Consider the following 12,844-nt stretch of genomic DNA (forward strand, 5'->3'; position numbering starts at 1 on the left):
AAGCCTTGATCTCTCTCAATCCTGCCTTTCTCTATCTCTCTTGCTCTTTCACGTGGAGCTCCGCACGGCTGGAGTGGGATGAGAACATATTGATCGGTGCTTGGGTTTCAATAGAGCACTGCAAATTAAACTCAATGGAAAACAAATTTGTTTCGGGATTGTCACTCTGTTGTTGACCTAAAACGTCCAAACTGAGATTCACTCAAGGGAATAGTTCACTCCGAAACGAGAATTCTTTTATTATTCACTCAGCCTCATGTTGTTTCAAACATGTACGAATTTAAGTGTGATTTAAAATATTACTATTTATATATCCTGTGTGTGTGTGTCTCTAGTTTGTCATTATATTGATTAATTTGGGCTGTCAAAATGTACATGAGCTGTATAAAAGAGCTATTTTTTATTAGCAAATCATTAATTATTATGAATGTGTGTACATAGTGTGAATTTGAAATTATTGTATGTAATAATAATAATAATAATAATAATGTATTATTTGTAATTTGTAATAATAGTGTATTATTTAAAGTGTGTATATTGAGAAAAGCACCCAAATTACATTATTTTAAGATATGAAATTATTGTGGCAGACTAGTAAATCAATGAATAGGCAAAATGTCTCTTTCAAAAGTCAATATATTGTTTTCCATATACTGCATTACTGAACATAAACAATCCATTCAGCAATAAATTAGTCAGTGTGTTTGATGTCGATTTTGGGGCTGTTTACACAAAAAGTGTTCTTGTCTCCATCTGCAATTTTTTAATTGTTGATTGAAATGTTCCTCCTGCTGTCGCCATCTATTGAACAGGCACGACTGAAGTCATGTGACATTTACATTTTTGCACGTTTGGTGTCTTAGATTGCATTCAAGGTACATATTTTATCAGCTCCCAAGAATTCTTTGGGAATTTAACCCATGCTGTACTGTTTGAGCTACAAGAATAAATAGATTTATAACTTATCAAAACAGATCCAATGCATCAACTGACTAGTGCTAACTGACTAGTCTATGCAACCCATACATTTACAGTCTCCAGCAGCGGACTTGATACATACTTGCACCAACTCTCTTCAATCCCATCAACACCGTTGCCCCCACCAGTGCTCATTCCTGTTCTTGCTCTCATCTCCTTTTCAGCAAGAGCAGTTTGTCAGGGTCAGAAAGCAATTCAAAACCTCTATTAATGAGTGAGAGAGAGAAAAGTGTGGTAGGGGGAGGAGGAGGAGAGGGGTGGGGTGCCTGCCATCAAAGCCGACAAGAAAAGAAGGCCAGGTGGTTGTGGGAATCTCGGCTCTTTTTTTGCAGAGATGGAATCTTCAGCGTAATTAACAGGCTGGAATCGGGGCCTTCTGAAGCCAGGAGGACAACCCCTCGGAGGGGACAATTTGCACTTTTACAAGAGCCGCTGAGGGACGGGGAGAAAGGAGAGGAAAAGGGAAACTATGGCATCTTTTATCGCAGAGACAAAGCGCCGCATCCTTTCAAAGGCCTGCGCTGGAGCTTCCAGAGCAGAGGAAGAGCGAGTGAAATAAAGACGAAGAAAAACACAAGAGAGAGAAGGGGGTAGGAGCAGAAGAAGTGGACAGCAGTCGGAAAAGGGGCACCGGTGCCAACATGCGCTTCACAGAGAGAAAAGGGCCGGGGGAAGTAGCCGAGAGGGTGTGGGGGTGAGGGGGGCCTGACATGCGGCCAACTTGTATAGACCCTCCCAGAATTCAACAGCTTCTCTCATTATCATTATTGCACAGGGCCCAAAACCAGCAACAAATCTCTAAACGGACCTAAACTAGAGGCATGCACCCGCTGGAGACTAGAGACTTCGACACTGCCTAATATATACACTATAAAAACTGCTCATTAACACACGTAGATTAAAAACTGTAACGACCTGGGTTTGTTGAAAAGATGTTAATATGCATTAGTATTGCTTTAACTGTTCTTTATTATATTACATTTTGGGGTTACATTTTTATGTAACATGGGTCATATTAAAGGACCGTTCACACCAAGGAACTGTAACTATAATAAGCACTAGCTATATTTATCATTAAAGTGATATTATTTATTTGGTAACACTTTATTTTACAGTGTCCTTGTTAAATATGTTACATGTACTTACCATAGTAATAACTTATGTACTTACCATAAGTAAATTATGCATAATTACATGCAACTAACCCTCAACCAAATCCTAATCCTACCCTAACCCTATAGTAACTAAGTACTACTCAGTACTTAAGTATATTATTGTACTGTAACAATGACACCTTAAAATACAGTGTAACCCTTTATTTTGCAGTATGTGTAATTACAATGTAATTACAGTGTAGTTACCAAAGATAGTATTGGTATATAAAATAACTACATGGGTTAAGGTTAGGTTTAGGAATAGGTTCAGGATTAGTACCTATGTAGTTTATACAAAAAAAAAACTGTGATATGTTGTTGATACTACACTTGTTCTATTAAAACTTAGGCATTTTTATTTGTAGCACAGTTTTGGTGAGTAAACTAACTACAATATCATTTTTACAAACTGTTTCCAGTAGCCTGACAGTAGCTCAGCAGTTTTCTAGTTTTATTTGTGGTTTTTAATGTACATTGTTGTCAAATTGGTATTTAAGGCTTCAAAAGTAAACGATTTTTAATTATGAGTAGCATGTCGCTTCATAAAGTACAGTAGTTTCCTCAGCTCACAGTTCAATGCTCAAAGCTCTGAGAAAAATCTTTCAGAAACAGCATAACTTTTAAACGTTTGATGTACTGAAGTCATTCTTGCCTCTGACTGACAAAAAGCCATATTCAGGTTTCCATTTCATTGGTTAGGACACGTCAGACTCCAGTGTCAGATGGCTGACAGAGGCGGTGAAATATCCAGGGGTCAGATGCACGGCTGATAACGGCCCCTCAGCTTGACTGCCAGAGATGGGGCGTCTGCCCAGCACAAAATGCCATTTGTTGTCCATCACTCAGACACCGCGAGTTTAGCGCCGGCGCTGCGCTGAAAGGCACATTCACACAAGCTCACACACTGGATGTTTTTGCAATTCAATATTTTCACACACAGCCTCATCATTACGTTGGAACCGGAGCCTCACTGGAGAGAGCCTGCGCTTTCACGGACAGGCAAATCGCAGTTCGAGATTGAAGTTAATAGCCCATCTTGAAATGTTTTGCTGACTCCCTAAAAACCCCTTCTCAGCATTTCACTAACAATCTGATGAGGGCTTTCGTGTTTTTTTTTTTTCTTCTTCTTCTTTTGACCGAAGAGAAAGCACCCATATGCCACACGCTTTAGATCTAGTAGCCAACTGAGAGGTGACAGTAAAGACCACATTATGCAAATACCCTCTAAAAAAATACAAAAAATGCATCACAAATAAACCCCATTTTGCATATCTGAATACTTAAAAAATACATACACTGTAAAAAAAAATATATAATCGATATGTTATGACAATATATTTTTTACATTGCTTTAACTCATCAAAATAAGTTAAGCAATTTTTGACTTTTTTTATGTTATACAAGATTCAACTTCTTTTTTATGTCAGTTTTATATAATTTAAGTTGAAATAACTTAAACATCCAAGTTCATTGAACTTAAAAATTGAAGGCAGCAACTTTTTTATAGAGGAGATTTCATAAACATACACGTTTTCCAAAATACTGTCCTGTGTAAAAAAACAGACAATTTATTGAAAGAATATTTATTTTAGGATATTTTTATTTTAGCCTGAAGCTTACATGAAGTTTAAGTGTTCACCTGTATTAAAAAAGAAAAAAAGCTGAAAGTGCAATTGGCCAGGGTTTGGTGTGTGTGCCAGTAATGATTTGTTTAGGATGTCGGCCTTAAAGTGGTTAAAGAAAATGGCGGCAGCTTGAGGTTTTATATATTTTTCCAGTAAGCCACACTGTAGTTAATGAAATTTAACACACCAATAGTGTTGCCTCTCCCTCGAGAGCAAGAGCTTCATAATCAGCGTGCCAACACTCTCGTTTTTTATGAAAACAAATTGCAGCCAGGGAGATGGACTAATTGTGTTGCGACGCAAAGCAAAGAGAAACAACCATTCACGTAATTAAGCCAATTTTCATGGACAAAAATAGTTGAAGGGGCAGTAAGCAAGAGCATTCATCTGGTACACAGCGCACGATCCCACCCCCGCTCATGCGTACAAAGAAAAGTTAAGCATAAAGCAAATATAGGCTGCCTCACCCTGAGAAAGTCACTGGATAATGATGGCTCAATTACCGCACTGTCCAATTATGAAAAATGATGATGGGCTGACAGAGGTCTTTGGGAACATGAAAGATATCTTTATCAAAGCAAATCTAAGCACTCTATCTCTAAAGTACAAAACGACTCTTCCACTGCCATTACGGCACATCATACCATCTTGATGAGACAGAGTTGCCCATCTTTCCCGTAATGACAAAAGATGGAGGACAGAAGATGAGTTCAAAAGATAAATGTGGAGGCCGGGCCCTTTGAAAATGTGCTCTCTAGTAAAGTTGAAAGTGAGCGGCGAGCGGTAATGCTCAGCTCGAGTGGCCCACTGGGGAATGACATCCACTCTCTTATCGCCAAAGGATGCAACATCAAGGTCTGGACAAACAGCCCACGGTAGCTGTGCGGACACATGGGAACTTCAGCGGGGAATTACGGAATACGTGTGTGTGTGAGTGCATGTGTACGCCACCGCAGGGGGGAACTGCCGCTCTAAACATCCTGAAAGTTGCCAAAACCACCAGCCTAGCCTGCTTCCAATAGGAAATGTGTTCACTTTGCCACTGTTGCTGGGAACACTTAAAATTCAACAATATTATCAATCTGTACTGACGCTGTTGAATGAGAACTGAACTGGAGTGCGCTTCCCAAAAGCTATCGTCGTTATCAGCATAGTTCAACAAGTCGGTGTTTCCCGAAACCATCGTTCTAACGAACATTCGCAAACAGCATCGCAAAGTTGTGTGGTTAGAAGCAGAGTTTCTTGTTTGCATGACACGTGGACTCAATAAATCCTTATCTTGAGCAAAATTTGTTAGAATACATACAAATGTCATTTACGTCTTTTAGTTTGTCAAGAGATTTAAAGCGTCGTTTTTGAAGAGTGTGCATGTGCGAACGTGCTCTAATACGTAAGAACGAGCCTATGATTGAATCTGGAAATAAAGCAAAATAACTAAGAAAAATTGGAATTCTCGCCATGTCTGTAATTTAAAGCCAAACATCTAGCATTAATTCGATCTAAAACAGATTTATCAAAAGCAGTTACATCATTAACCAACGTGGCTAAACGACCAATTTGCGACAATACGGTTTGTGGAAACAGTCGTGACTAGCTAGTTGATTTCTTCACGATGCATCGTACTATGGTAATGAAGCAGCGGGTTACATCATTGCACGGGAAACACACCTCAGAGCTGGATGATGACACCATTTTTTTGAAGAACTGCTTTATAGATGAAATGAACTAATTGAATAATTATTGATCTATACAACGGAACTGAACAACAGACAAAATGCATCATTTTCCTGTTATCACTGCTCTGAAACAATCTGTATTGTATAAAGCGCTATATAAATAAAGGTGACTTGATTTGACTTCCAAGGACAAATTTGTCGTTTTTAGAGAGGAATTTCCCTCCAAATATTGGAAACAAATTCCTGAGTATGTTTCATTTCAGTACATGTAAATGGACTCCTAAAATATTATAACCTCTTGTTGTTTTTACATAAAAAACATAGTTGTGAGAAATTCTTCCACTTCGAGGCCAGCTTTTGTGCAGCTTGTGGAGCGTTGACATCCGCAACAATATTAATTTGGCTCCCCATTAAAATGCAGCACAACTGTGTGCCTCGAAATGTTGGATGGAAACTTTCCTGGCACTTTCTGGGCAGGAGTTACGACACCAAGACGTTTTACGGCCTAAAATTAGCAACCCTGAACACATGATGCAGGGTTAATTATTTCTCACAGTCCTTCCCGGTGGGCGTACAAAGCTTGTACAGTATCGACCAACTCCAGCCACGGAGCGTTCGGAGGCTGCACGATGTAGTAGAAGACGCTTAATTGTGTACTAGGGTGCCTTAAGTGCCTTCCTGCTGTAGAGCTGAGACCAGTGTTTGTTTGCATTATACAAGTGCAGCGGCTGCTGATCCCAGATCAGTGTTTACTTAACGCTTACTTCAGAAAGGGATATTCTGAAAACGCCTTCATTATTATGTATATTTATTGCATATTCAAAAACTGTTTTCTTCCCACAGATGCCAGTTCCCTGAGGCTGCTCTTGCATTTCCTAAAACCTTTATTAAAACTTATTGAGTACTTTGTGATGGTCAAAGACTGGCTTGCCATTGAAAAAGAAAAAAGTACATATAAACTGTCCGTCATAAATATATATAACAGATTGCATTAAAATGAATAACCTTTAATATGAGGTTGTTTGACCAGCACTGTCAAAAAACAAAGCAATGGGTTGCCAAGTAGCCCAGCAATGGTTGATTTTAACCCAGCATTTTTAGTGTATATTTACTGTATTAAATTCAAGCAAACATGGCTAAAATAAAATAAATATAATAATTATCTAATAAAAATTAGGGATGTAAAGATACCCTCATGTCACGATTCGATACATATCATATACATATGCAACTCCAAGACATATGATAAAAGGTTAACAAAAAATGTACCATTGATTAAAATGCTAAATTTGATTGCAGGTAACCCAATGCACAGGACAATGGTGACACCAGAATAAAAATATTCATGATTCTATAGCTGAAAATACAGAACTATTTTAGACGAATATGCTTGCACTCTGTCACTGACTAGATATATTTAAAATATATATTGTACTGGTAAGATAAGACATTTAGCATTATCAGGACCCACAAATATTCCCCCATTGTATTATTATACATTATATTTAACATTATATATAGTAGTTTAAATGTAGTACTGACACTAAAACTCCTTTCACACTTTTTCTCACACACTCATTTTTATTTTGGGTGAACTATCCACGATACATATTGTTGCATTTTTGTATTGCGATTTATTGTGACACGATATGTTGTTACACCCCTAATAAAAATATTGAATAATTCCAAACGGACTAAAAGATAGAACTACAAAAAAGTCAATGAAAATATTTTCAGCAATTTAATTATCCAAAATAAATGAATACTTTAGAGTTCAATGGCAAATGCAAGACAACATGCATAGCAAGAAAGAATAATGAGCTGCAATTCACCCAAACACCTTAAAAAAACACACTTCTACGGCCAAGGAGTTGCAGACAGCCTGGGCTGTAACATGATAAGCACGTCTCTCTCTCTCAGACATGGCTTTAACAGTTCTGTAATGGCTGTCTTTCCCCTTCTGCCCGCTGCACCCTTCTCTGCTCCACAGCATGAGGGCCTGTTCTTAAAAATCCTATTTTTTTTCTTTAAAAACAAGGCTTGAGAAACAAAATAAAATGCGTTATGCTGGGAGGAAACACAGCAAGACACTAAAGTCATCCTTAAGGTATGCGCATGACTGCCAAAACACAGTCAAGTGATAGGCTTAGACTTTTCCTACAATTGGGTGAACGAAAAAGGAAAAAGAAAAAAAAGGGTGTGCGGTTCCAGTGCGGCAGAGGACAGCTGAAACAGTGTTTAGACACACGCGTGAAAGGCCCTCCCACCAGCGAGTCACTGTGATGTCATAAAGAGGTGCCACAAGCGAACAATAACAGCGCAGTACAGTAAAAAGAAAAAACGGAGTAGAATGAATGACGTGTGACAAATGTGAGCAAGGTTGAGATGGAGCTGCCTCACCTTTGGGAAGCACAGGGCGATTCACGCGGTGAGCTGAGCTCAGGTGGCCATGCGCTCTCGACGGGAAACAGGGCCAGCTCTGCCTGCGTTCCATAAGCCACCCATCAACCTTTCCTCTCGCTCAAGATTGGGGTTAACTAAGCAGGCCTTCTGGTCAAAAGCTGACCTACGGGCTCCCATTGAGGAGGACAGATGTGTGTATGCATGCATTCTATGCGCAAGATGATTGTAACATTATCAAATACAAAACAAACTGGTTTCATTATGGTTACTCACCTGTGTGCGTGTGTGTGCGCGTGTGTGTGTGTGAACTCACACACTTATGTATTGCACACGCACACATTTAATGATTTTTCTCACAATTCTTCCAGTCTAACTGGCACTTTCATATGGCTTTTAACAAGAGCTTCTTATCAAACACACACTTGCACGCGAGGAGTAATACATCTCTAATGGCTCATGCACCATTAATCTGTACTCCAGCTCTCATGTGTGAAAGCATATTGTGCACATATACACAGTCAAACTAGCTTGAAGCGAAATGTCAGCCATTTTGCCAGTAAAAGCCCAGTTTTGAGTGCTGACAGGCTGAGTCTTCTAGCAAGACATCACACACAGATTCTATTGTTGCTTTACAGTGTTATGGCTTGATTTTATTATGTCTTGTCAAAACAACATATGCTGCACAAGAACTTTTTGATTTGTTATCCATTGCTATTTTATTTCTATGTGCAACAGCATCATAATGTAAACAGCAAAAAAAGCCCACATTTCAGTTAAAGAGAGAAAAAAAAAAGTTTGACAAATGTTGCCCTCTGCTATGTTATAAGATTAAAACAAATAAGTTATATTACAAGTATATTACAAAATTAAATATGTTTGCAATGTGCTAAATAAATAAATAAATATTGTATCGTAAAAAAAATGCATATTTTTACAATATCTCTGTGTGGCATATTTTAATTACCAATTATGAGTGTTCCGACCTTTTTTTTCTTCAGTGACGTCAATTAGCCTGTATGCATAGCCTATAAATATACATGGCCCCGGAAAAATCATCGACAATAAAATTCATGGACAGTCTCGTCTCGTGTGGCGGGAGATGGCCTATAGAATCACCAAGAGTCGGATCCGACTGAAATTATTAATGAATGAATGAATGCATATGTCGCTCGAACCCATAAAACTACACTTTCAACATTGTTTTTCGTGACAGAGCAAGGCCTCGCTTGAGTTCATTATTGATTAGACATATAACTCCAACTGTACATGGTTTAAAAATAATTCATATTTGTTTCCAATATTATTATAAATATATTACACAAATTATACAATATTTTTCCCCTAACATTACAATTCAATTTAAATTTAAATATGTTTTTACCATTGCAAAACGGTTACTAATGGTTCAAATAAATTACAGAGAGAGAGAGAGAGAGAGAGACTGGGCGAATATACCTGGGCGCCAGAACAAACTAATTTTTCTGTGAAACTTAACTTAAATATCGTACAATAATATAGCAAAGGCAGAGCTTGTACTAAGTGGTTGTAAATAAAACCTAAGATTATTAATGTTAAATTATAAAGCATTAAACGCTCGTCGAAAATGAATGAATGGCCTAATATTATGAATCAAGCTCTTGTAATACCTGCGTTTATGGCCACTTGATTCGTTCACTAATAGCAGATGATCCAGTCGCCAGATGGGGGGTTGTTTCTTATTCGGATCACACGTTAACCTGTTATAATATCGTTTAATTAAACATAATTATGGCTATGACATTTGATTGCACTGAGGTATGAGAAATAATTAAAAGCAATGACCGTCGGTGTCTTTTAAAAACGTATAGTCTTTAAGAAGCTTCTCGGCAATACCTGCTATTTCTTTTGATACTGACGAGACGGCAAACTCTTGAGTTAGGCCTACAATAATAATAATTTTGCAATGTATTAATATTACATTATTTGCGTTTTAAAAAAATATTTTGGACATACGTTTAAAAAAAGAATATATGGGGAAAAACAATGTAGGCTACATTTAAAGAATAATGCATTATGCTATAATAATAACACACATTGTTTTATCCTCTGTCTCTTTGTCATTTCAATTAAAATGAATGCAGATAAATTTGAAAATGTAGGCCTATTATATCTTTATGCATTCGTGAGCTAATGTGAACGCGGGAGCCCGTAGACTCTAATAAACATCATAACTCAATGATATCGCACACAGATTGAATGCAGTCATAAAGTAAATCTGTCGAATATAAATCTGGAAGAGCAGAACACTGACGAGTTATTCAAAGAAACGAAATGAAATAAGTTATACATGAAATAAGGAAAGCACAGAATAGCCTACGCCATAGATATATCAGTAATCTTTAATAAGCGCTTGCTTTAGAAATTGAGATCAGGCCCTCAAACACAAAAACGAAACTATAATATCTCAGAGAAATGCACAATAAATACCTTGAAATGCAAATAAAAGATGGTCTGATAGGCTATATTGAACACTCAGGAGAGTTGTCGTGTCACTATACTGACCTCCAAACACAAAACCCAATTAATTTTGAATGGCCAACAACAAAACACGATAGCACGTTAATAGCGATTCTCGTGAGTCATCGCAAAACAAGTCTCGTGCGCAACAGAAGTCTGGAAGTGTGCATGAGAAAATACCGAGGCCCACATTTCTGTCCCAAAACAAACTGAGTGGTATGCTGTTCTCCCGGCAATATGAATCAACAGGTCATCAGGCCCACGCGGGCTTTACTGCATATGTTTAGATAGCTACCAAAATGTCTTCATATTTTAATAAACGTCGTTGAAACATTTAAGGTGAACATTTGACAAAACTGCTCAATGTTGCATTTGTTTCATACGACTATATTTCAGGCTATCTTCCGTTTTTATTTCTCATTTTCCTCTGGAAACATATTAAAAACATAACTTCGTAACATTATACTTCATTAATAAACTTTTGAAATCCTTAAACCCTGTCGCCATTGAATGTTGTAACGAAGCCTTTTCCTAATAAACTGTGCACTGAACGCTATAGTCGCATGCAAAAGTTTTACGGGCACTCAATGTAAGAACACAGTTTGACTGTAAAATCCTACCTATTACAAACAAGTCGGAATACAAAAGAAAGCCAAACAAACAATAAGCAAAGACATCGTGCCGAGTCCAGAGGAGATTTACACACTTTTCCTCGAGTCCAGAAAAGAGCCGGCTCTATTTTCTTCAATACGCCATAGCCTATATGCATTATTGATTTGCCATTGCCGAGCCGCAACAGACCCCAGAGGACAAGGATTCCTAAAGCGACCTCCTAATTTTAGATTATCGCAAGAATTGTCCGTTTTTGTTTCATATTCCTTCTTCCATGGCATCCAGCGTGCAGGCAGAAAAACCCTGGAGATCTCCACACTCAGTCTGTGCGTCCTGGGGTCCATGAGCAGTGCTACAGCGCCCACTATTTCAACAAGCAGGAATATGATTTCACAAGACCTGGAACCACTCAATAAAAAAAAGTTACTATCCCTTTCGACAACTCTCCGCTAACTTTCGTGTAACAATTCTCTACGGTTTCTCGACTTCGCTAAAACACGAGAGGGAAACAGCACGGCCATGGAAACGCTCTCCTGACCATTTCAGCCAAAGCACCATCACAAACGAAACTTCTGAACAAGCACGCTACGGCAGCATCTGGTTACGCGCGGATCACGGAGAGTTTGAGCGATTTCAATGCAATTGAGAGCTGGAAAACAAACGCACCGGACAAAGACACGCTCTCAGCAGGAACTGATCAATGAAAATGACACTTTGGTGATGTGCGCAAGGGTTCAAAGTACCGCGCGGCCGCTCAGGAGCGAAAGAAGCGCAAGAAGGACCTACTTTTGGCCAGTTTTCTCGCCCTCGCCTTGGATCTCATCTTGTCGGCTTGTAGATTCCTCGCGTCCTCCTTGAGCTCAGAAGCAGCAGCAGCGCTATCTTCATCTCACGAGCATTGTCAGTTTGGACACCTTCGCACATGCGCACAGGCCATTCAATCTGACACCCTCGTCAGGGCCAAAAACTTTCCAATGTATTCATCATCATCACTTTTTGTCCTATCGTGTCTCCTTTAGATCACTTATCTCTTTCCCTCCTCCTCCACTCGCTCCGCAACATCTCGGATCGCCCCCCACCTCCCCTTCTTGAGCTCCTGAGGAGGAATAAGTGCTATTTTTCAGGGACCTGCGGAATTCGGTACGACACTGGACACTGAATCCTGGATGGGGTCAAGGTCGCAGCCCTCATACGCAAGGTGATCACGAACATTTCATGCACCCGACGATTTTAAAGCATGAAAATACTGTTGCAAAATATGTAGGCTAATTATATGATGAAGCATATTCCTTCATAAAATAAACGATTTGTGTATAGTAGTAGTATTCATGTTGTTCAGAAAATGTAATAATATGGACGTTCTCTGGGCATATTACTCATTTTGTAATTTATTGTGAAAGCCTCTGTACCTGATGTGGATGTAAGAACATTGGTGAGTGCCTCATATTTAAATAAATAAAAAAAAACTATTAACATTATTAATTTAGGTGCGTTCTATAAATAGGTAAAAGGTGTGTTCAGTTTCAATGTTGAGAGCCACCCGAGTCTCCGCGCGCTAGACTCCAGACGGCCAGAAGCTCCCGCGTGCGTGCGTGCATGTGTGTGTGTGAGAGAGAGAGAGAGAGAGAGAGAGAGAGAGAGAGAGAGAGAGAGAGAGAGAGAGAGAGAGAGTGTGTGTGTATGTGTGTAATGTTAAAAGAGTAGAAATACTGTATGTATGAGTGCATGCGTGGGATCCGCACTGAGATGGTATATTCATATAAACTCTCTCTTGAAACAATGCATTCTGGGTCTTGTTTGGGTTTTAGGTCTCGATTAGGTTTTGTACCTCAATATTTGGTATGTACAAATTCGTGGCAGTTTATGTGCAGGTAAAGCAAGCAGGGAACGACAAGGCAAG

At 38.8% G+C, this 12,844-nt stretch overlaps 2 protein-coding genes across 4 annotated transcripts in view; one reads left to right on the forward strand and one right to left on the reverse strand.

Moving 5' to 3' along the window:
* clcn6 (chloride channel 6) overlaps nucleotides 1–12,844 on the forward strand; it is a 526,148-nt gene that overhangs the window by 301,414 nt on the left and 211,890 nt on the right. The gene's annotated exons all lie outside the window — the stretch shown is intronic.
* The window catches only part of prdm16 (PR domain containing 16), a 323,538-nt gene that overhangs the window by 216,672 nt on the left and 94,022 nt on the right, over nucleotides 1–12,844 (reverse strand). For 2 of the 3 annotated variants that reach the window (XM_079896434.1, XM_079896432.1), the window contains exon 1: nucleotides 11,731–12,191. The exons of the other annotated variant lie outside the window; for it this stretch is intronic. In XM_079896434.1, coding sequence (XP_079752560.1) covers nucleotides 11,731–11,767 — 37 coding nt within the window. In that variant the 5' untranslated portion in view covers nucleotides 11,768–12,191. Of the gene's footprint in view, nucleotides 1–11,730; nucleotides 12,192–12,844 lie in introns of those variants that run through there. 3 annotated transcript variants of the gene reach the window in all.

Source organism: Squalius cephalus (genome assembly GCF_949319135.1).
Source record: "Squalius cephalus genome assembly, chromosome: 16".
NCBI classification, from domain to species: domain Eukaryota; kingdom Metazoa; phylum Chordata; class Actinopteri; order Cypriniformes; family Leuciscidae; genus Squalius; species Squalius cephalus.